The sequence below is a fragment of the Equus asinus genome, chromosome 10 (genome assembly GCF_041296235.1).
Source record: "Equus asinus isolate D_3611 breed Donkey chromosome 10, EquAss-T2T_v2, whole genome shotgun sequence".
Lineage (NCBI taxonomy): Eukaryota > Metazoa > Chordata > Mammalia > Perissodactyla > Equidae > Equus > Equus asinus.
Genome location: NC_091799.1, coordinates 33548795 through 33574687, shown reverse-complemented (window position 1 = coordinate 33574687; position 25893 = coordinate 33548795). Strand labels below are relative to the sequence as shown.

Sequence of the window (25893 nt, the reverse complement as noted above, 5' to 3'; positions counted from 1 at the left end):
GCTCTGCTTCAAAGGGGACAGAAATGTAAACAGTGACAACACACCAGGATCGGGTTTCTTTGCTTTAGCTCCCAAGAAGTCAGGGGAAAAAAACCAAGTATTTACTCAGGTTTATCATTATTAATGTCAGGTTTTCTTCTAACGATTGGAAAACAAAAGAAGAATCTGTTCAGAAACAAAGTACCACAGAGCCTCAATCTGATTACTTTTCAACCACTCTGGGCCCTTTTTTTTTTTCAAGTAAAAATTAAAGCAATTAAAATGACCGTTTTTGTTCTTTGTAGTACTTGTCTTCTTATAGGCACCTCTGACTCAATAATTCTTAAAATACACCGCTAGATGAGACAAATGTAGCCTATTGAAGAACGGATTCAAACAATCTAGTATTGATAAGCATCTATGTTTTAATAAGAGCCTGAAGAATGTATTTTTCTTTCTACAGAGTGATTCTTCCCTTCTCAGATAATTGAATTGAAGATTGGATTTAAGCACATTCTTTTAACACCTAGGGAAAGGGTACTCATCATGATCAATATCTGGGATGCAGCCAGCTGAGGCAGGCTGAAATTAAAAATTAAGTTAAAAAGAAGATAAAATTTAAAAACTGTCTCCCTTGGGAGCCAGTTGGAAGAACAGCTTTCATGAGTCAGGAAGATACTCTGGAGATAGAAATAGCTCTGAAAAAAGGAAAAAAAGAAAAACCCAGAAGATCTGGCTTCAGAATTAGCCTCCAATACTTTCTAGCTGTGTGTTAGTTGCTATGTTAACCACTTTGTACAAATCATTTCACTTCATCTTCTCCATAATTCTAACAGTTTGGAGTTGATACCTACCTTTTTTGTGTGAAGAAACTGAAGTTCAGAGAGGTTGAGCAATAGCCCAGATAAATAGCTAACAAGCAGTAGAGTGAGGATTCAAACCCAGATCCACCTGCCTGGCTTGTGATAAAGGAATTATACATAACTGTAAGGAAACAAATCTATTAATAGGATTTTGATTTCTCAATTTCTGAGTATATCCTTAGAAAGAGCATAGAATGGTGTTCCTAGAGTAACAGAAGGTTAGAGATTTCTTTAAGATATTGCCTATGAAAAAAGTTATAAACAATGCCATCCTACAAAGAGCAAGCAAGGTGCTATTTCAGCCCTGGTTGAGACTTCAACTCTAGGTAGCCAAATTCCTATTATCTTCTTAGTTCTGCTCACTCTTGTAGTCAAAAGAATGGAAACCATTCCACAGAGCCTGTTCTCTCTTCTGGTTTTGTTTTTTTCTCTCCACAAGGTCTACATGACCTTTATGATTTTACTAAATGTATTCCTTTTGTTTACCAGGGGACTTTGATGGCTTTCCCTCTTTCTATAAAACAATACATTTCCCCTCCAAATTCCTTCTCCAATCAACTAATACAGCAAATTGAGTAGGAAAGATTTATTTGATCTTTCTTAGAAACAAACCATATTCACATATATACACATTTACATTCAAAATTGGGGAGACAGATCTTAATAAGAGCAAGAATAAAAATATGTTGGATATTCACGACTTTCAATGGAATCAATAACCTAACTGTATTATTAAATGACTGTAAATAAAAACTTATGCAAACTGATATTCATAGAAGTAGATTATTTAGAAAGAGTCTTCATATTCTTTGAATTTGCTAGACTCTATGTGTATGTTAGTTCCAGTTCCAGGTACCACAAGGTAAAAGGGTAAGTTAAGATAAGACGGTAAAATAAGTTCAAAAGAGAGCAATCAGGATGGTGAACTGGGGCTAGCAACGTTGGAAAAATGAGAATATTTGATGGATTTTTTTTCATTTTTGTCCATAAGTGAGGACTAGGTCTTGTGGGTGGTAATTATAAGGACACTGATTTTGTTTGATTTAGAACTTTTTTTTTAACAGAGTTTTAAAAAATGGGTTGCTATGATAATGCTGAGTTCCCCATGAATCAAAGTATTCAAGAAAATGATGGATATACTATTTAACTTGGATGTTGATTATATCTCAGATTATTCCAATAAGAGATGTCTCTGATTCCCTATTCTAAATGTCCTACTGAGCAAGGAAAATGTGTCACTAATCCAACTCTTTTTTTTTAAGTATCTTCTTTATTCTACAAGAGACTGTGCTGGACTTTAGGGAGTAAAACACAACAAAAGCCAAGTATGATATTCTGTTCCCTCTCCTGCCCCTCAAAGAAGATTACAAATCAATTTGGAAGACTGATGCATTTCACATAAAGCAGTTAAATGAGAATTTAGCAAATAAATAGGAATAGAGACCATGAAGCAGAATATTTAAAAATTGATAAGTGTTTAAACAATAATTTCAGAAGTCAAGAGGGATCACAGTAGGCTAGGCAAGCAGGATACACAAAAAACTAGGACTACAGTTTGACCTTGAAATGATGAACAGTTTCATATACTGAACGAGTGTATTCAAGCTTAAATAGGTTTTGCAGATTATTCTTGCACAATTTTCTCTAATTTAAAGCAACCTTAATTGTGTGTGCATGTGTGTGACTGTGTGTACATGTGTGTGTATCTTAACACACAAGCATATATACAGACGTATGTACAAAGATGTATATATGTATTTGTTCATAGAACGAGATTTTGATAGTCTATATAGGAAAATGTAATTTCTGGTAGAACTTCTAAGCCTCCTCCTAGGAAAATGGCAAATTTTAGACATTCTTTCGTCTCTTGAGTTGATTCTAGATATCTGCAGTGGAAGAAATGGGTGCATTCTTTCAAATCTTCACACCGCTTCCAATTCTAAACAAATCAAGCAAAACAAACAATCGTAACAACAATAACAGCAAAGTGAAAAACAGCAAAGGAAAATGAGCATTGTCCTCTGAGTATAATTTGAGGTACAGTCCAGTGAAAGATCACTGGAGCAAAATTGAAAGGAGACTCAGAATTTACCTGCACTTACCCCAGAACCCTAAAAAGAGTAGTGTGAGAGAAGAAAATGATGAGTGAGTAAGACTCTCAGAACTTACTGAGTTCCTTCAACTGTAGTGGAATAAGATTTTGGAGATACAGCAGCCCGGGAATAAAGACACTTCACATCCCCCTAAGAGTCCCAAGCTCATCACAGCCACTCATAAATGAATATATGCCTGAGGAAAAATAAATAGGATGTTTTTTCCCCAAGCATAATTGTGTTGAGGAACTGGAAAGACACGCCCAGCCCAAAGGCATCCAAATGCAATTTTTCAGTCCTAATCTGGCCCAACTATGGGCCTTCATTTATCTATTTCTTCTGATTAATATCTGTGTTACAGAGAATCTCTGGAGTTTCAAGTGCGACCTGTTTCAAGTATGAAAAGATCTCCTATTTATCCAATACCTATGCTTTGTCAGGCACATTAGAGATGTTGTAAAGGACGATTTCTTTGTTTAGAGGCACGTTTGACAGACAATCTCTACATCTCCTTTAACCTCAAATGTATTCAATTTAGAAATTTTAGGTAGTCTTTGACTTTGATACTTAAAAAATATTTTTAAAAAGCATGTACCGCTGACTTGGTTAGTAGAGGTAGGGAAAATTCAGACAGAGTAAAATCTACATTGGAAATGATAAGTTCACTGAAATTTAAGAGGATTGGGTGCTAAATGTAAAAATGAGGCTTTCTCACCATGGTACTAGAATAGAAGATGATGTCTGAAAACTGGAGTGGTATTTCCGGCCCTGCACCTGCTGCAAATCTCTGAGTCTCAGATTCCTTGCCTGGAAAATGGGCTGAATAAAATCAATTATATACAATCACAGGCATACAGTGAGGGGTAAAAGAGAGAATGTACAATATGTATGAAAATATCCATAATCTGTGAAAAACTATGAAAATGTATCCTTATCGTTAAAAGTAGTTAACAAGAGTCTTGCTATTTTATGCTATAAACAAATATTGCAGTTGCTCATCACTAATTCAAAGAAAGGTCTAAACTGACATAAACAAGTAAAACTTCGGGAAAGAAAAATAGAGCTCCATGTGGGATCTACACCTGCTACGGTTACATTAAACATTACGGAACAGTTGACTTGGTGTTGTCTCTTTTCTAAGATGTTTTAAAATTTGTAGATTCCCAATTCTGTATACCTAATTTAGACATTTTCACATTTTTCTCTGTAGTTTGCTTTCCTAGTAGTTTTGTAGACGATAATGATTTGCTCCTCTCTGCTCTGTGAGCAGCCTCTAGGAGTTGATACAGAGAAAAGAATCTCTGTTGGTGGTAGGCTCTGTTCTACAGAAACCCCCTAATCCTCTGTTTACCACAACATGAGTCTATTGCCATAGAAATGATAGCTGAGATCCCAGATTCAACATCACTGACTTCACAGCAAGGCCTCCTAAGAGGAGAAGCCAAACTAACAAAGGGAAATAGAATTTATCAGAATAGTAGGCAGTCTGTTGCCTCGAAAGAAAGGACGATTGTCAACATTAAAATAAAAATGCATGAATGAGCTATGTTGTTGGGTATGATGCAGTTTATTTTCTGTGTAGTACTGTCTGACTAAAAGTAAGACCTTGAAATTTTATGTCGTTTAATAGTTTGCTTTTAAAAGGTCAGCAGTTTCCCTTGACTGCATTTGTTTCTTATTGAAATGAGAAACAAACAGATTCTAATTAATCTTGTTGCACAACTGGTGTTTCTGTGGTCGAAGAGTTCCCTTCTCATGACATGTTGTTCTTGTTTGTGTGTTTATTATGTTTGTTTTGTCTTGTTTCTATTAATAGAAGAAAGTGAACTTGAGCAAGATACTAAAGGTATTTCTTTTTCTTTCTGCACTGCTTCCTTTTAAATGTGTGGGTCTATTCAATTGTTTATTTTTGTTAACCTTATAAATGACTCTAAGTGCCATTATTTTGTTAAGAAATAAAAAAGGACGTGTGGGGAATATTAAGTCACAGCATTTAACAGTTATTAGATGGGCTGCTTTATTATATAAAAAGTATATTTTATAAACTTATTGACCATTTGCTTTTATTAAGAAAAGACTGAGTCAACAGAATTGTTTAGCCTTGCTATTCTAAACTCTGAAAATGCAAACAAAATGAAATGACATAATTCAGTATGAGAATATAAATCTCATACAGATTGGAATAGAAAGTTACCCTCTGACCGAAAGCTTTTTTCTGGGGGTAGGAGGAGGTACAATTTTTGGAGAAATGCAAAAAAGTCACAGGACCAGCTTAGGTTTTTATTGTTATTACTTCAAGAGGACAAGAAGTATTATGCAATTGCTCCAAACCAAACCAAATGAATCAAAATTAAGTTAAATTTAATTGCACACAGACATATATATTTAGTGGAAATGTTTAAAGGAAAGTGGCTGGAAATCAAATTTGTTTGGGAGAAACTCCACTGTGGGACAAGAATTTTCCTTCAAAGAAAGCAACTTTCATCCTGATTAAGACTCAAACTTTGTGCTGTTCTAAGCTAAACTTTGATATTTGGGGGTGAAATTCACAGGTTCTCATACAATACAGCCTGACTCTAGGAACAAACCTTAGGCTGGTAATTATTTGAAACAGCACTTCCTCATAGTATCTCAAATAAGGCATCTGAGATGTTTTCTTATTTCTAAATATCAGGCTGCTTATAACTAAATTTAGATAAAATCATTTCACCTGCTCCTGTGTGGTTTTCTTTTTTTTTTAGTTTTTGTTTGTTTTCAATTTACTCCTATCAGTTATTGCCGGTTTGAATCAAGTAACCTAAAAAAACCTCTTTAGGGGAAGCTAGAAAATAATAAAGAAAGAAAAGAACAAAAGAAAATAAAATCCATGTGAGCACATTGTGTCCTCTGAAATAATTGCTCAGAAACAGCATTTATAAGGGACTTAAGTACTGTATTCCTCTGGTCCGACTCTCTTACCAAGAAAAGAGAGCTAATTCATCTCAAGCCAAACTACTCATTAATTTCAGGACTTAATTTGGGCCCCCTGCCTGTCGTATTTTCCATTACACCACCAGTGCAATTTCAGAGTGAATAATGGCTCTATCTCCTTATTACAAATTCAAATTACCCCTTAAAATGACAATCAATACTAAAACTGATTATGTATCTGAAAGTGCTTTGAAAAATGGGGAGAGAAAGAGGAGAGAGGGAGAGAGGGAGAGACAGAGAAAGAGAGAGAGAGAGAATGAGAATATAATACGGTTATGTCATAAAGGACTTTGGAATCACTGGCTGCGTAAGCCCTATTTTGGTTTTTTTTGTTTGTTTGTTTGTTTGTTTGTTTTAAAGATTTTATTTTTTCCTTTTTCTCCCCAAAGCCCCCCGGTACATAGTTGTATATTCTTCGTTGTGGGTTCCTCTGGTTGTGGTATGTGGGACGCTGCCTCAGCGTGGTTTGATGAGCAGTGCCATGTCCGCGCCCAGGATTCGAACCAACGAAACACTGGGCCGCCTGCAGCGGAGCGCGCGAACTTAACCACTCGGCCACGGGGCCAGCCCCTCTATTTTGAATATACGATTCTTAACCTGCAGTTAGCACTATAAAGTTGCCCAAGAGAAATTAAAGCCCAAAACTCATGAATAGATCTTGTGAGAGAAAAACCAGGGATAAATAGATTGCCTGTGTCTATTTTCCATGGTGCAGATGAACAAGAACTTGCCTGCCCACAGGAAAGTGAGTGGAAAAGAGCTCACAGTGAATTGCAGAATGATGGATGAGACTATATACAGAAAGAGGACTTGGACAATTTTTTCATTAAAAATACAAATCAAAATAGTTGTAAACATTTTCCAAATTACTGGGTAGTTTCATATCCCTTCAATTAAGCCACTTGTTTTTGTTAAAAAAAAAAACCCACTTTTATACTTTCTTTTATGCACATAATATACAAAATAGGGATATTCAAAATGCACATTTTATTTGATATGAAACGTATCACATTACTTTTTAAATTGATGACCTAGAATGTATTTTCAGTTTGTGGCTGCCACTAAAATAATGGAAGTTTATTATTAGGCTGGTGGTCTAGTGGTTAAGATTCCACCCTCTCACTGCTGCGATCTGAGCTCGTATCCCAGTCAGGGAACCACACCACCCGCCACCCAGCTGCTGGTTGTCATACTGTGGTGGCTGTGTGTTGCTGTGATGCTGAAAGCTGTGCCACCGGTATTTTGAATACCAGCAGGGTCACCCATGGTGGACAGGTCTCAGCAGAGCTTCCAGACTAGACAGACTAGGAAGAAGGACGTGGCCACTCACTTCTGAAAAAATTGGCCATGAAAACCCTTTGAATAGCAGCACAGCACTGTCTGATACAGTGCCGGGAGGTGAGAGGATGGTGCAAAAAGACCAGGCAGGGCTCCGCTCTGCTGTCTGTGGAGTCACTAGGAGTCAGAATCGACTCTACGGCACTAACAACAACAATTCTTGGACTATGTCCAAGTTTATTATTACAGGTGTGTTATTATCCATGGAGGCTAACCTGGCATTTATTTTTAATTGCAACTGGCTTTATTGTTTTCAATGTTTGGTAAATGTGGTGGAATTTTTTTCACCACCCCTTCATCTTTCATGTTTGGAACTGGTAACAAATACAGATAGGTATAAAAATATTAGCTTTATTGCTGCTAATGCTGGATGGAAAAACAAAGCTTTCTATTCCTTCATCAAAGAATTAGACTAACATCACATCTGTTTCCTCATCCTCCTCAGCCCCTCCCCACTCTTCCACCTTCAACCTGAGTTGTAGGATGGAGAAGCCCTGACCTGGGGTCTTACCTACTGCACATTAGTCCCATACTCATCTTGTTTGCAGGGTAGCTGGGAGAATGATGGCTCAGAAAGGGCTTAGATACTCATAACATATACAAATCTCTTTCTCCAATCTCACCAATAAGAGGAGTTACTCGTTAATTCATTTATTCCTTCAGCAAATATTTATTGAGTTCCTACCATGTACCATGCAGTATTCTGGATCTATTTTTCTCTCGATCAAGCTATCATTTGTCTGTCAATCTATCTATCAATCAGCCTGGGTTAATGAAGAAAGCAAGCTCTGCCCTTGTGATGCTTGCATTCCAGGGAGAGAGACGGCTAAACACAAATCAATAGTTATGAGATGGTGATTAAGTGCAATGAAGAAACATAAATAAGGGTAAGAGGGATGGGTCGAGAAAGCATCAAGAGAAGGAGACACTGGAGTCGAAAGCCAAAAAACTTTCGCAAGCTTCTTTGAGGGAGGGAGTCAGGCAGGGAGGGTGGAAGCTATCTTTTCATACCGAAAAAGGGGGCAAGTTTCTATTTTATCTTTTGGCAAGAATGTGGAAGTGCAGGAGAACCCAGCTTCCCTTTAATTCTTGGCCTTTTTTTCTCTTAACTCACTAGACTTGACAATGAAACCTGTGGTCAGCTAAGGGTATGTGTGTCCTCTTGGAGGAGGAGACCGCAGTCTGTCAGCACAGTCTCACGTTCAAGAAGCCGCTATGAAGCAATGTCAATTATACTCCTTTAAGACCCTTCTGTGCCCCGCTGGACCTTCCGGAAGGTTCTGATATGGGACAGAGCAGTATATTAATTAAATTGACTCTGAGCCACTTTGAATTCTAGAATGATAATTGACTCTATTTCATTTACCATCTCACATTATGCTTAACTGTATTGTGCAATAGAAATCAACAGAGGTTTTGCAACGAGCCCAAGTGATATTCCAAATAATGTAATATATCAGTCAAAAGAAAATAAAAAGCTATAAATTAGAACAAAATAAACCCTCCCTTATTACTAAATTTCCAGGAAGAATTTAAAGTCCCTAACTGAAAACTCTTGCCGTAACAAATCAAGGCAGAAAAAACCCCTAGATTTCATTCTTCTCCAATTTCTTATTCTTCTCGTCTTCAGCCAGAAGGCCCTCATTCAGGTTCAAGGACGTAGTCAGTGTTATCTTCAGCACCTGCTGTCTACACTTGTCCAGCACTCATAGGATTGAAATAATCCCACTCCCAATCTCTCAAGGATCCTGCTTTTTTCAGATTCTTGGAGGCACTGGAACCCACAAGATGACCACTACAGTAGTCTCACATTCAAAAAATTTAGGATACAACAGTGTAGCTCCAACCTCAACAAGAATTGTTTCAGCCAAACGATGAACACGGATTCAAATATGTTGTGCAATCTAGGTCTCCATTATTGTTGACAGAAAATATTAGAAAAGAGGAGAATACCTGGGTGCACCGTCGCTAGGATGCCAGTCAGTCTGTGTCAGTTGTCAAGGGTCCACAAGCTGTGAACTTAGATTAAGTTGGGAGAAATCTCTTATCAGGTGTCAGATGGGGCACTGTTTTTGTCAAATGTACACTGCCTCCTAGCTGGTTTGTCTTCTTGAGAAATTTAGAATTTCCAATGGGGACAATCTCTGTCACCTAGTCTTGACTGACATTTCCTTTGGATCCATACAGCATATTTGCATCTGTTTATTTTCCATTTCACCTTTGAGTCTTGTTTTTCTGGAACTGCAGTAGAGGTGCAGCCTTCCTCACGTCTTTTAAGCAGGCATTTTTAGCTTTAACCACCAGGACTGTCTCCATAATTTGTGGGCCAGATACAAATGACAATCCAGGGCCCCTAGTTCAAAAATCACTAATAATTTCAAGACATGTACAGCAGGAAATTAAACCAAGCATGGGGCCCTGTGTGACTACACAGGTCACTCGCTCTTGGAGCTGACCCTGCTGACCACAAGGGTGACAGTCCCTCCTCTTGCTATGGAATTTTTTAGGCTGTAAATATTGCCTGCTAGGGAAAATTTTCCCTGAGTCCCACATTTTGTTTCGACTTGGAATCATCCCCCACAGAGTTCTGATCTAAAACGGTTGTGGAAATTTCTGAAACTCTTAGGGCTGATACCTCTGCCAGATGTTTCTCCTCAGAACCTTACCTTCCTTCAGGTTTCAGGTTTTCTAGTAACTTATGCTATTTCAATGGCAGAAGAAGTATGCGTCCCATTACATGTTTTTCTGGAGCTGGGGGATAGGCTCCACTATAATTTTCTTTTTCTATTTTAATGTTATTATAAAATTTCCAATCTTACCAAAAAGGTAGGTACAATAATATAGTAAATTTCCATGTTCCTGTTACCCAACAGCAACAATGATCAACAGTCTGCCATTTTGCTTCATTTATTCCGTTACCATTTTATTGCTGCTCTTTTATTTTAAAGCAAATCCCAGACATCAGTTCAATCAATCCATATGTACTTTAGTATAAGGACTTTTTTTAAACATAATCACATTATCATTTTCATCACCCCACCAACCCCCAATTATGCCATTTACTATATTCTTAATGCCATTCACTACTATCAGGATACTGCAATTTTTATCCAATTGTCTCAAATATATATTTTTACATCTGACATATTGAATAAGAAACCAAACATGATCTACACATTGCACTTGCGACTATGTCTCTTCAGTCTTTTTCAGTCTATAATATCTCCCCTTTTCTTTTTTTCCCCGATGCCATTTATTTGTTGAAGAAAACTAAATAATTTGTTCTATTAAGTTGTCTATATTCTGGATTTGATTGAATTGCATCCCCATAGTGGTAACATGTTCTAACCCCTTATTTTTTATAGATTGGTAGTTAGACCCCAGGATTTACTTAAAATCAGGCTCAATTTTGTCTTTTAGGGGAAGAATCAGCTGCATTTGAAACATCTGATCCTTTTTCTTTTTCTTTTTCTTTTTGGTGAGGAAGATTAGCCCTGAGCTCATCTGTTGCCAATCTTCCTCTTTTTGCTTGAGGAAGACTGTTGCTGAGCTAACATCTGTGCCAGTCTTCCTCTATTTTTTGAGTGGGGGATGCCGCTATAGCACGGCTTGATGAGCAGTGTATTGGTCTGCGTCCAGGATCTGAACCTGCAAACCTCAGGCTGCCGAAGTGGAGGGTGCAAACGTAACCACTATGCCCCCAGGCTGGCCTCACTTTTTTTTTTAACCACTTGTTGCCTTGAAGATGGTGCCTTCTTTGCTTTTCCTTTCTCCTGGCCTTTGGGGTCAACATTTGTATTTCTAGCATGGTCTTCTAAATTCCATCACTTAAAGTCCTCAATATCAAAAGATAGAAAGTTGAATTAATCTGAATCTGCAAATCTGAAATTAGAATCTGCAAAAAGCACCCCAGTGTCAAACAAGTCATATCTCCCTTTATCTCCTTGAATTATCTGGTCCTTTCTAAGAGGTGTTCAACAATCAGGCCAACTTCTAACCCAGCTCTGAACTTGATCTATTAATGTCCTGTACATCTCCTGTCTAGTGTATACTCTCTGCCCTCTCCTTTCCTTCAGAATTCCAACTTCACAAAATTCAATTAACTAGAACAAAGCCTCAGAGCATTATGTTAATTGGGGTTTCATAGTTTAATATTATGTTCTGTGCTTAAGTCCTCGAAAACAAAAGGAAAGAGCATAAACTATTATATTTACAGTATAATGGGTGATTGAAAAGCTTCTATTATGGTTTTAAAGAACACTGGATTTGAAGTCAAGAGACTTGAGTTCAGGTTTCTTACTCATAGGTTTTATTACCTTGGGAAAGCAAGTTATTTTAACTGGGACTTGGTTTCTACATCTATAAAATAAGAGCGGGAATCGAGTTGATCTCTGAAGTCTATTCCAAGGTTAGTGATTCTGCAATTCTAAGTATCCTTCAATTTATTGTACATTCTGAGCCTCAACCCCATTCTTTAAAATTTCTTCTCACTTCAAAAGACCTTCCTGTTATCTAATTAGTGGGGATTCAGCCTCAGAAAGGAATAGAAAATACTCATTCTCCTGCCCACATTTTGCTTAAACTATTCCTTTTCCTTTTTTTCCTTCTTCTTCTCCCCAAAGCCCCCCAGTACATAGTTGTAGATTCCAGTTGTGAGTGCCTCTGGTTCTGCTATGTGGGACGACACCTCAGCATGGCCTGATGAGTGGTGCCATGTCTGCACCCAGGATCCAAATCAGTGAAACCCTGGGCTGCCAAGTGGAGCACACGAACTTAACCACTCGGCCACGGGGCTGGCCCCGTAAACTATTTCTTTTCTTTTTCACCCACTATGCTCATCTCATTCTCTGAAGAGTGTGACAGATTTTGTCTGTCCTCCCATTATGACAGTCAAAGGTGTACAGCATTAATTATTTCCTTCATTTAATTAAATACTATTACTTTGGTCAGGTATTCTTCTAGGTACTGAACAAAACAGGCAAGGTTTTTGGTTGCTGAGAACTCACAATCTACTGGGGGGAGAAAGACAACAGACAAATAAAAAATACATAATTTCAGATAGCGGTAAAGTATGTAAAGACAATAAAAGAGGATGATAAAAAAAGTGAATGGGGGGAGGATTAGACTTCATGTTGGATGGTCAAGGAGGGCCTTTCTGAGAAAATGTCACTTAGACAGAGACTTGGATGACATAAGGAAACTGCCACATGAAGATCTGAGGGATGAGTGCTCTAGGCCAAGGGAAAGCACAGGCAAGCTCCTGAGTTGGGAACAAGAGTGGCATATCCTGGAGTGGCGAGAAACATAGGTGGTAGTATAAATGGCTTAGAAGCCAGGGCATGGCATTTGGTATTATCCTTAAGACAGAGGGAGCACAGAGGATTTTACACAGAAGAACATGATCTGATTTGCATTTTTGAAGACCACTCCAGCCTGATCATCCCCTACAGGAAAGTCACTCACCACTTCTGTTTTCCCAACAGTTTTTGCCAGAATCCTGCGGGCTCCTGAATCCCACAATGTCACCTTTGGCTCCTTTGTGACCCTGCGCTGTACAGCAACAGGCATCCCTGTCCCCACCATCACCTGGATTGAAAACGGAAATGCCGTGAGTGTCATCTGTATGGGGACTTGTCTGGGGAAGAGCCACTCGTGGTGACTGTCAGGATAGACCACATATTTGTAGAGATACCTTGATCTCTGTCATTGGTCCCAACTGCACTTCCAGTTTTCAAAGTTTCCCAATATCTTCATCCCAGGGGTCACTGCCATAGAAATTGAACTCCATGGGTTTACTTCTTTTCTTGTATCATGGAGAACAGTAGAAAATCAAATTCTTTCTTTATGTCTTTGTGTAAAAGGGAAGTGGTAACAATTCCTTCTCACACAAATAAAATAATTTTCATAAAACTCATCAGTTTAAGAATTAGTTCACTGCTGGAGTCTACTTTGATGAAAAGTAATCCAGAATTAGAACCCATGTCTGTCAGTTCAACATGCTTTTCTTCATTTTTAATACTGGTAATAATAAGTAATATACATTAATGATTACTATCAGCCAGGCCCTGTTCTAACCACTTTACATGGAAGTGTTCACTTATTCATTTTATAAATATGTATTGAGTATCTCTGGGCATCAGGCACTACTCTAGGTATTGTGGATACAGGAGCAAACAAAACAGGTAAAGTGCCCTGGCCTCAAAGAGCTTACATTATGATGGGAAAAGACAAGCAAAATAAAACAAACAGGAGAATATATATTCAAGGCAGATAGTGTCAGGTATGATGGATAAAAATAAAGCAGGAAAATGAGACCGAAAGTACAACCTTAGGAGAAAGATTCCATTTTCAATAGAGTGGTCAGGGAAACCTCATTAAGAAGAAGACATCTGAGCAAAGCTCTGAAGAAGCTGAAGGACGAGGCTGTGTAGATAACCGGGGGAAGATAACTGGGCAAAGTCTCTGAGATAAGGGTGCACATGCTACATCAGGAGAAGAGCAAGTAGGTCAGTGTGACTAGAGGTGAGAGAGCAAAAAGAAAGAGGTGAGGGGTGTGTATAGGGGTTGTGGATCATATTGGCTAACGTAGGTCAATGAAACAACTTTGGCTTTTATTCGAGTGCGATGAGATGCCATCGTAGGTCTGTTTCTATTGTGTACTTTCCCGCTGACTCTCATTCCTTGTGTTTTGTTTCCTGTGTGTCTAGTTATCTTTGATTACCTTCTGTTCATTGTTTTGAAAAAAAAAATCTCAGGGATTAACTTGAGGTCTAGATGAAGGTACTCTTCTTCAGAGACAACTTTTGTTTGTTTCTGCCAGGGACCAGGGGCTACTACTAATCTTGGACCGCTTGAAAGTAGGTTGAAGGTTCGAAGCTCCTTTGACATCCCAGATGATTATAACACAGTCTGCAATTCTTTATGTGGGTTATTTCTCTTGTAGTTCACACTGATATCTCCCTGATATCTAGTTAGTTTATTGTATCTCCTATCAAACTCCTCATTTTGCAGAACCTGAGCTTTGACTTCTGTCTCGTCACTGCTCAAGGCCAAGGAAAGTTAAAGTTTTCTGGGGTTGGCAAATTATCTTAAGGGAAATAAAAGCTTCTTAGTCTGCTATAGCTATAGCTATAGCTGTTAAAAATATTTTTCCAGAATTTTTTTTCATTGTGAGAGTTGGTCTGAATCACCTAGTTTACCAATATCTGAAAGAGGAATCTATCATAGATTATTATCATAATTATATTTTATAGACTTTAACCACTTGTTTATGTTTGATTTGCACTCAGTTTCTAGTTTCTGATATTCCTTATGAGGTTAAGAATATTTATTTTTAATCTTAAGTGTTTTTAATATAAATATATTTTAAAGTTGATAAATGCCTGTCATCAGTTATTTCAACTTTTTGATGAACATGAAATTTTTCACTTTAAATTACAAAGTTTCCCTTGTGTTGAACCATTCTTTCATTATTTGAATACACGGCTATTTGTGTTTAATTGTGTTGTTTCCATTTGCTGTAATTTTATTTAGGATTGTTGCACCTATTTTTAAAAAAGAGGAATGGTCTATTTTTAGTGGACTACTATGATCAGGTTTTGTTAACAATATTACGCCAACCCTAGAGAGTCAATTGGCAAGTTTAAATATTTTCCTTTGATACAGAAATGCAAATCTCTCCTAAACTCATGGATGTTTCTTCTATTGTTATCTTGAATTATTGCTTCTCTCTCTTCTACATTGCTTCTGCTTAGATTTCTACTAAATTAATTTCTTTTAAAGCTACAATCTTTCTAATCTTTATTCTCTGAATATTTTTGTGGATGGACAAGGGGGAGTCCTACTTCTGGCAACTTTCTCTCAGGCTCTAATGCCTACTGTGAATGGCCACCACAAGAACCCACTAAAGAAAATCTCATTCACAAGCTCTGGCCCATAGTCAGATGCCTCAGCCTAGTGCTATGCATACATAATAGTTTACAAAGTTCTTCAACTACTTTACTGATTCTTTCAAAGTCTTACAGCTTTGCTATCTGAACTTTGGAATTTTCCATGACTTTATAGGGAAAATTTATCCATTCTCCTCTCAGTAAACTTTCAGTTTTCAGCCTCTTTGTTGATATCAATTTTTCTGCCAATCCAGTCACATAGCTTTGTATCTTCCAGAAGTGGCTGAAAATTTCTGACCCTTTGTTGATGATACTCTTCCATCTTTCTATGGATTTATTTTTCCTATTTTTAGATTTTATTTATCCTTCAGGATTTCAGGTAGAAAAAAGAGAGTTCAACATATGGGCTAAGATTATTATTGTAATTCAGGTGTTGAACAGGCATGACTTGCCTGTAATACAACTTTATTTAACGCTTACTCTGTTCTTTTATGTTTATTCAGCAGAGCGAGTTCTTTTCCCACCATTGAGATCTGCCTCAAGCAGACTCGGCTGTTTTTCTGGTCACTTTTCAGTGATTTTAAATCACCAACATCATTCCAATTTAGTCACTTTAAGTGTCTATCCCTAAATAATCACCAGAGCCACTGACTATGTTCACAGATGAGAACCTTTACCTTTCTTCCTGTGTCCGGACTGTTGCAGGAGTGTGGCCTGCCTTCGACAAAAGTTCTTTGGTTGGCTTTTTAGCTCATACTCATTCATTCTTCCCCCACTTCCAAACTTCTATTTATGACTCCCACAGGTTTGGGGTGGGAAGAAGGGAGGAGCAGTAATTGGAGTGGAAAAGTTCTGATTTAACTGATATTCTTTTTAAGTTGGCTTAACACTCTGGTACCTTGACAAGTATTTAAAACTGACTCTTTCCATCATGGACACACTCACAATTCTTTAGAAAACAGAGAATATTCAAAATGACCCCCGTGACACATTTTCCTCAGGATAGCCACCCCCTGTTAGTCCCCAATTTGTTAGTTGATGGAAAGTCTCTCTGGTGTCTATCTGAAGGTCTTTTGGGGAGGATTGAAAATGACTCTAACTCAGATCTTCTATAAAACCTTTGTATTCACCAACTCTTGGATCCAAACCATTGTACAGAGCTACCCCCCTACCCAATTTGGCTCCTTCCATTGGAGCCACCAGGCAGCCTGACTCTCTTCTTCAGATTTTACAGTTGGGAATTAGATACTCGTCTGCTGTGCCAACAAATTGCAGGTGAGTCAGGGTCCCCAAGACCACCCTCAGGTCTGATGATTCACTAGGACTCACAGAACTCAGAAACTATGGTTATAGTTTATTATAGTGAAAGAATACAGATTAAAATCAGTAGAGTAATCAGCTGTCCTCTCTGAGTGGCATTGTATGGAGAGCACTTAATTCTCCCAGCAACAATATGTGACAATCATATAAAGTATTGTACCAAGGAAGCTCACCCAGGCCTTGGTGTCCAGAGTTTTTACTCAGTGTCAGTTATGTAAGCATGGAGAGCTCATATGACTGATCTTAGCCAGTCCCCAGCCCTCCCAAAGGTCAAACTATGCAGCATGGCCAGGGTCCCTGGTGAAAAAAAGAAATATTACATATTCATTGTTAATATAAACTATCTGGCATGGCCCAAAGTCTCAGGTATACAAAGACACTCTTATCAGGCAGGATATTCCAAGGGATGAAAGTTTATCTCAGGAGCAAGTCAAAGGCCAGTCTTCTTTTTCACACGTGAAGGGTTTGAGTGCCTCCAGCCAGCCGAGTGAACCTTTTACCACACAGCAGAGAACATACATCGACTCTCCAGGTGATCTTATTGAGGACACTCATGCCTTAAGGAGATGGGGTGCATGTTCAAACTAGTCCTTTGGGTGGAGTGTGGATAGCTCTCAGTACAGCTAAAAAGTCAAACCTTGATAAGTCATCTAAGGAGTTCTCAGCTGTTTTCATTTTCCAAGTCCTCCAGGATAGTGCCTTTCTAACTTTTTGTTACCTTTGCTGCAGTGTCTATATATTATCATATTACAATATATTAACAGTAGCATTTTAAAATCAAAGGAATGTTCCAAATGAGGAGAAAAAGAAGATAAAGGGAAAGATGAGAACTAGGATACTAGATATGGGAAAAGAAAGAGGGCAGGGAAGAGAAGTGTGTGAATGACAAAGTGTGTCAGTGTGTTAAATTTTGGTGGATGTTGTAAACCATGAAAAAGATGCCAAATTCTAAGGCTACCCCAACTAATAAAGAGCATCATCTTAAACATCACCCTGTAAGCCTTACAATTCATTTATTATTTTGTTTTCACTATTGTGTTTACGGAAGAGCTTCTTTTTTCTTTTCTGATACCTGGACAAAACCATTCTCATAATTTGTTATTAAAATCAGTTTACCTTATCTAATTGCCTACCATCCACCTCTTCAAAACATAGCAAGTGAACAAATTAATGTCACTTTATAGGCTTGTAACTCATTCTACCATAGTAGAATGAGATTTAGATGGGGAGTTGGAAGAATTAAGTTGTAAATGCTCCTTTTCAGCTAATGTAATTTTAGGGGAGTCCATTTACCTCTCAGACATTGATTTTCCCATATCTATAATGACAGAGATGTCAGGTGGCTGGAGAAGATAATCTCTAATATGACATCAGGGCTAAAGCTCTCTAATTTCGTTAAGTTAAAGTAAAGTAACTTGTAGTCTCTGTTCTTTAGCTTTCTAATTAAATTTCAAGTGTCATTTAAAGTTCTAATCTTATTTGGCATTATGTTTTGTGGCTCTTGCGTGGAAGCTGTTGTAGTTGTCTTAAGCTCCTCCAGGTAGTCTAAAGATATGCCCTAAGAAAACTGGAGGACTGATGACTTTACTAATCTGTCTTACTCTGTGAAAACTGTAATGAAGAAAATGGAAAGACATATGCTTTTGAAAAATTCAGTGAGTTTAGATCTGGAGGATATATGACTATTCTCTGTTGGGATTGAGGAGTCATAAAAAAGCCAGATGGTTTGAGTTAGTTTTGGTCTTACTGAGACCCCAACTTAATCATTCAAGATGTGATTCACAAGAAGCAGAAGGCAAAATAGATCCATTGCCTCACATTCTAAAATGGAAATAAAACAAATGAATAGTGACTTTCTTCCAGGAAGAAAACGGAAGTACATCTGACTGTGTTCTCATGGTCGGAGAGAGAGTTGGTCTTACGGCCAAGTTTCATCCTTGGTGTTGCTACACAAGCCCAAATCAAAATTGAGATGACTTTGCCTGTACTGACGCAAATCACAGGAAATGGAGGCAATCTCAGGCGTTTAACGTTGTACAAGTAGCAAACCAGAAAAATCTGTTGAGGAGAACAGGGAAGAGCCCACAGCCCTGCTCTCATTTTGGGTGACTGAACAAAGATGAACACAGAGTTGGGAGCTGTTTGGCACAAAATAAGAGAGAGTTTCAACTGTGGCTCCTCACTTACTACAAGTCAGGGAAGTAACTTTACTAACACACCACTAAGTATAAGGAGTACTCTAAAATGCATGAAGGCTCTTGTCTCCCCATCTGTGAACACGCCAATAAACTAAAGCCCTGAACAGTGAGAGCCAAAGAACGGTAGGAAGGCAAGCAACATGCCCCAAAGTGGTCAAGAATTATTTAGCTTTCTTCCTACAGAAACATCATTCATTGTTCATGAAAATTTGTAGTCTTAGATGAACTTCTGAGTGAGTGGTAATATTCCTTTTATTTTACAAGATTGGAAATCGTAGTTTTGTGTGGATAGAGCAGAGCTGATTTTTCTCACAGAAAATATCCTTGTATTTTGATAAACAGATTTATTTAAAGTTACATTGATAATATCTCTATTATTTTGGCATTCAGACAAAAAATGTAGAAAAATTGCAGGTCTTTCTTGCTTTGTCCAGTAAATATAGTTCCCAAAATATTTTTAAAGTTGAATCATTTTAATTTGTTAGAAGGATTTTATAAAATAAATAGCCAAGTCATCTATGTTGAAAACTGTGTTTTTTAATTTTCTTAAAGGAAGACTCACCTATATTTTACACATATTTGTAAGAGGCAGTATTTTTGATTCAAAGTACAATGAGCTTTGGAGTCATCTTAACTTACTAGCTGTGTAAACTAAAATAATTACATATATCAAGTGGGATATATTATGTGGAATATTTCAGCAGCCCAGATGGAAAGAGGTCAATATTTATGGTTATGTTGATCAGAAACAGTATGGAAATTTTTCTTAGCCTACTATCTCTTTTTCTATGATGCACAGACAGACATTATTACACCTCCCTGAACATGGTCCCTACAGGGCCACACCCTAACAGGTATGCCCAGCCAGCTGGGACTATTTGCAAGACAAAGCCACTGAAGGTAGAATACCTTTCAGAGGGCTTCCTATACTAAACTTAAATCATGATGAAGTTACGAGATTAGCCATAACTGGGGGGAGATTCTCACAAAACAGCATTATAAATGTGTTAATGATATATAAAAATATTCCACAGATCGATGCTTTGCCACCTTCAAAAAGCTTTTTACACATGTTATCTCAGATATGCACCATTATGCCTATTTGATAGAACTTCCTGTTTGACTGCCTCCTTTTGAGGTCACTATTTCAGAAAGAGAACATCATGTACAGAGCAGAGAGCTGTTTGTCCAGCTCCTTCAGGTTAGTTTGCCTGGGTGACTTGGAGAAAATAACGTATTTACTGTAAATACTAGGTATAGTCACCTCAATTACGTACTTGGTGTTGCCTAGGCATACCTTGGTCAATGCTCACAGTAATAATCTGTACTCATCACTTTGATCTTTTAAACCTGAGGGGCAAAAGATCAAAATGGAGGGCAAAGGGTTGTTTTTATTTTTAGGTCATCAAAAATGCTAAACTGTTGGTCAGGACGATCCATGAAGAAAGAAAAACAAATTCAAACTATGACTAACAAGGCCTGCTGTGCATGAGTCACAACCCGAATCAAGCAAGGCCTCTGGAAACAGGAGGAAAAGCATTTAGGAGCCACATCATAATCAAGCAATGAGTCTTGTAACTTGTCGGTCTATTTGCTGAACTGTTTCAACACCTGGATGAAGTCCAGGAGAAAAGAGATGAGGCAGTTCAAAACTCACTTCTCTTTCCTACCAAGAACGTTTTCAGTGACCTTGAAGAGGTATTTAGGAATGACTTTCTTAGGTGTGAACATGAAAATAGTGGGGGTTTAGACAGCATTTGAGGAATAAGCTGTCTCCTAGGCATTGTACAGACCTACTTCTTGAAGGAGGGAACTAACTTTGTTAAGGAAGAAGATAACTATTCTACAGAATTCTATATAGTGGAAAAAAATTATATTTATAAATAAAATATCCTTATAGCATAAAGCATACTGATTGAGCACAGAGGGGTGAGGTTTTTTTCTGGTATTAAAATTCAGGGATAGTCCACAATTGTATTTCAAATTGTTCAGTCCTTTCCGTCTAACTTGGACGCTCAAATCCATAAGAAGTTGCACCATGGACAAATATGATAGTGATGAATTCTATTTGAATTCCCTCCTGAGTGTGTCTCTTAAAGACATTTTTTTTCTCTGCCTTGTCAATTTCTCATAGAGTCCAGGCTGCTTATCTGGGGAAAATGCCACAATACTTGATCTGACCTGGGAAGTTTCCCCAGTTAAGGTAAATTGATGGTGGCATAAACCAGTGTATATCACAAGGATGGAGACTAGCAGTGAAGGGAGAGAATAAAAGGACAAAGAAGCTAATTGGACAAACTTTCACTGCTTAATTGCTACAGAGAGTGCTTGGTTCCAAGACCAGCCAGCCACCCGGCAGCAGAAGGAACAAAGCTAGTCTCATCTCAGGGCTTCCCTTCTCCTCACTAGTCTGTGAAAATCCTCCCTTGTACAAAGCAGTAAAATAACTGCCTCCAAATTTCTCATTCCCAACTGCTGTGACAGAGAGACCTCTTTCAAGGCCACCATGGAACCCACTCCCACTCCTTCAAGATAAAGCCAAGGCAAACTAGAGGCTGATTCCTTGGCTGTCATTCGATTCAAACTTCCCTCACACTGACATTTTTCCCTCATATAAACAGTGATAATTAAATAATAATGATTGAAAAGGTGGCATAGTGCTCAAGAAAATGGTGAAGAAAGTATCACTATTTTAAAAACATGCCACCATCCTTAACAATACATTTAAGTCAGACATCTGTATTGTTCATGGTTGACTTGTTGAGGTTATTGTTGTTCTGGTTTTTTAACAACTATTTGTTCTCCTACACTAGGGAAGGCACTGTAACATAATGATTAAAGCACAGGCTTTGGGGTCAAATAAACTAGGGTACAAATTCCAACTCTGCAACCTAACAGAATGTGCTGGGCAGCTGTTTTTCCCACAGAGTTGCAATGATGATGGCTAATAAATTAGCACTTACATAGATTAACCTGTCAACTATGTACTAATATTGCATTGATATTCTGGCTCTTCAAGGACATTTCATTTTCTGATTTAAGTAGTATGGTATGATGTATGTCATGCCTCAGAAATAGAATTGGCTTCAAAACCATTTTTCTTGATAACTATCCATCTCTCTGATGTGTATTTGTGGGGAACTGAACAGGACTTATGGAAGTAAGTCAAAAAAGTCTGAAACCTCTCAAAACTGACTGCCTCTATCTTCAAGATTTAGAGATCACATATTGAAATATCCACACAATATATCTTCTGTACCTTGCATTAGTTATCTCTTGCTCTATCACAACCACCTCAAAGCTCAATGGCTTAAAACAGTAACCATTTATTAATGCTCACAAGTTGTGGGTCAACTGGGTGGTTTTGCTGATTTGGGCCAGGATTGCCTGATCTTCACTGATTAACCTCCTATAGTTCGCAGATGGACTGCATGCTGGTTGATCTAGAATGGCCTTACTCGTATATCTGGTGGTTATTGTTGGCTCCCAGCTGGGGCAGTGGGGATAACCAGGCCACGTGAGCCTCATCCTCTAACAGGGTAGCTCTGGCTTGTTCACAGAAGTTCACAGGCTCCAACAGCAACAAGAAAGCAAGCCACGACATGCCAGAACTTTACAAGTCTGTATGTCTTTCTAAAACACGTCAGAAGGCCAATCTAGACTCAAAGCATGGAGAAAGATGCTACCTCCTGAGGGAAGAGATACAAAGTCACATTGCAAGTTCATGGGCCTAAGGAGGGAAAAGTTTTTGGCTATTTTTGCAATCCACCACATGCCTTTTGATCATAATCCTAATCCACTTCCTTTTAAGTCTGCTGATGCAGCATATTAGGAAATCCTTGACCTAATCTCATCTTCTGTTTTCCCCTACTCCACCAGGTTTCTTCTGGGTCCATTCAAGAAAGTGTGAAAGACCGAGTGATTGATTCAAGACTACAGCTATTCATCACCAAGCCAGGCCTCTATACGTGCATAGCTACTAATAAGCATGGAGAGAAATTCAGTACTGCAAAGGCTGCAGCCACCATCAGTATAGCAGGTAGGATAGATTTTGACATTTGCATTATACCAGGAGAGGGGAAATTTGGCACTGTTCCACAACATCTCATATTGGGGAAATCTTTTTGCTTTTACCTCTTACTCATGTCTCTTTGGGCTATTTCTTCCTCCATGGGGACACTCCAGAGGTTGACCTCGATCATTGATTTTGGCTGATTTGTTGCTTCAAAAACTAAATCCTCGTATACCTGCCCAAGTGATGGGTAAGAGCTTCCAGGAGCTCATTTCTCTCTATCTCTTTTTCTTTCTTTTCTTTTCTTCCCTTTCTTCCTCTTTGCTTTCTCTCTACCTCCCTCTTTCCTTCCTTCCTTTCTTTCTTTTTCTTTCTTTCCTTTTCTTTCTTCTCTTTCCCTTCCCCCCTCTCTCTCTCCTTCTTCCCTTCCTCCTCTCTCTTTCTTTCTCGGGGTTAATCAAACTTTCCAGGGCTTTCAAAGAGTAAGTTGGCAGGTGTTTAACGTAGTTGTGCCAATTTCTGCGTGGCTATTTCTTGAGGGCATTCTGACTTATGAGCATGTGATCTGCCTTGTGGTCTTTCCCTTTCCTGTTTCATGCAAGTGATGAAAGGACTTACAGGTGTTTTCAAGGAAAAGGGCTGACACATGGATTTCTAGGATATTTGTGTTGAGGTATAAAGGTTTATTTTTAAAATTTAAATGTCCCAAAGGCTTCTGAGAACATTTGTGGAATTCCTAGAGATGAAATTCCCTGTACCAGGAAATGCCAGGCATGTTATATTCATAGCATGCCTACCGCCCAAGGGTCAGCAGAGTTGCTTGGCCTCACATGTAAGGCAAGCACTGGCAGAACCTGTGCCCAGGGCCAGCTCTCCAGAGCCTGCTATTTCTTATTTCAGTGACACTTCTTTGATCTTCTTTGATGGGGAAATTTCCAGTAATGTTTGTAATTTTTAATATGAGGTGAATAGAGAACACAGAGAAACACATAGGGAGCATTAGACAAGGCTGGCCCCCTGAGGCATGCTCATGAAGGAAAGAGAAGATTCCAAAACCAAGGGATCCTCCTGCCTTCTCCTCCAGGGATATATCTGCCTATAGTATTTTCAGACATCATGTAGGTTTTTCTAGAATTTCCACTGATGGGAAATCATTTCTCCTAGACAATAGTGGGAATCCTAAAAGTAAATCCAACTCAATTTAACAAATAATAATAAAATAATTACTATTTATATAGCACTTTGTTGCTGATAAAGCATTCTTACATGCACTTATTAAATACACTGGATTCAGGCCATTGTGTTAGGTAGAGTGAAGGATACAAGCTTAATTAACAAATGGGATCATTAGCAATGGAGTCTAGAAAGGAAGTCAGTCAACCATATATATTATGGCACAGCCTATGTTCTATTGCATGATGGAGACTGGGAGTGAGGTGGAGAGTGGGAAGGAAGGCTTGAAATGTGGGCTCTAGCCAGGTTATGAAGAACGGGAGTAGGTTGAATGTGTTCTTCCAACAATGGGAAGTCATTTAATTATTTTAGAGGAGACAGGTAATATGGTCAGGTATATTCTTTAGCAAAGTAACAGATGTTGGGTGTCAAAAGGTTGGGAGGCATTGCAAGTAGTTAGGAGGCTATTCCAAGAGTTTAGAATGAAGGTCTGAACAACAGCAGCAGGAATCAGTACAGAGAGAAGAGGAGAGATGCATGTGACCCCTCAGGATGGTAATGATAAGATTTGAAAGTGCTTGAATATGGCAGTGTGGTAGAAGGATGAGTTAAGATATGTCTGAGATTTCTAAGAAAGTGTCTAGGACAAATAACAATAGATGAAACAAAGCATAAGAACATGAGAAGAATCAGGAGATGATAAAATAATTAAAATTGTTGATGCCTTGGAATTATTTTGTTCTCACTATCTTATGTTTTAGTTGATATTTGATCAGACCCAATGTTAAATAAATATATATGTTTATATTTCATATATCTATTTGTATAACATATGTGTGTAGGTGTGCAGAGAGAGAGAGAAACATTTACATATGAATGCTCAAATCCAAGAAAATAAACTGATCTAGTCTACTTTAACCCACACTTCCACTGGGCAGAAGAGAAAAATTAATTTGCTAATCTTAAGAGAGTCTCATTTCAGGTAACTATTCAGTCATTCAAAGATCAATTCTCTGCCAGCCTCTTCCTCCTCCTTCTGTCTCTTCACTACGTGGCAGGGGAAAAGGGAACTTGGATTCATGCAATGGTACCCCCCTGGAACCCCCCTGATCTCTGGCGAAGTCTATAGTTGGAAAACTTGTGATGTCATCTCTTGGCTTCGTTAGGGCCCAGAGGCTCTCCCTGGCTGGCTCAGCCCCTTCGAGGCTCCTCCTGGAGCAGCACAGCCCTCTATATCTCAGTCAAAGCCTTCAGCAAGCTCCTCTTAAAAGTCTACTCTGAAACCTCTGCAACTAGGTCACCCTATCTCTCCTTACTATGGCAGGCCTGCTTAATTCCAACTCAGCTCCTTCCTTATCCCTCATGGACCCTGAGGTGACTTCTGGTTCACTTTTATATCATACAAAATCCAAGAGAGATTCAGATCTACTAACTCAGTTCTGCCATCTACCCAACCATGTCATGCACCATTACACTAATATGGCCATCTCTCGTTGGGGTAAAGGACCCCTATAAGGTTCTCTGTTTCTAGAGTCCCAAATAAGAAGTAGGAAAAATTCCCACTGCTTTTGGCTTTTTCCTTAATTTATCAATATATCTCTCTTTTAGGATTTTGGTTCAGAGAAAGGAATGTATAAACTATGTATCTGACCAAAGATTCCTGGAGGCACTGGTTAGGGACTCGCCCTTCAGAGTGGTAACCTTCAGAGCCTACCCATCATAAGTATAAAGATGGGCTTGAAGGCACTGCTATGACCAATAAGGAGGAGAACTTAATAAAATGGGTAGTCTACCCCACACAAAAGCAGATTCATCACACAGACATGATCTCCAAGATGCTGAAAGGACTACAGAGCATGACTGCCACCATATCGTATATGGCAGCATCACCCCTTCATCCCTGTCCTAGCCCAAATGAGAACCTGATCCAACTCCATTAATAAATGGAATATACAAATAGAGGAAGCTCTAATCCTAAAAAATAATGGTATCCTCTGGTGGTAGAAAGAAACTTTAGATGTGGACAGGCAACATAGAAAGGCATGTCCCAGGATGCAG

The 25893-nt window shown here is 38.5% G+C and overlaps 1 protein-coding gene across 2 annotated transcripts in view; it reads left to right on the top strand.

The window, feature by feature from the left end:
* The window catches only part of MUSK (muscle associated receptor tyrosine kinase), a 97991-nt gene that overhangs the window by 30827 nt on the left and 41271 nt on the right, over positions 1 to 25893 (top strand). For both annotated transcript variants that reach the window (XM_070519023.1, XM_070519022.1), the window contains exons 6-7: positions 12727 to 12851; positions 22530 to 22689. In XM_070519023.1, the coding sequence (XP_070375124.1) occupies positions 12727 to 12851; positions 22530 to 22689 (285 nt within the window). The remainder of the gene's footprint in view (positions 1 to 12726; positions 12852 to 22529; positions 22690 to 25893) is intronic.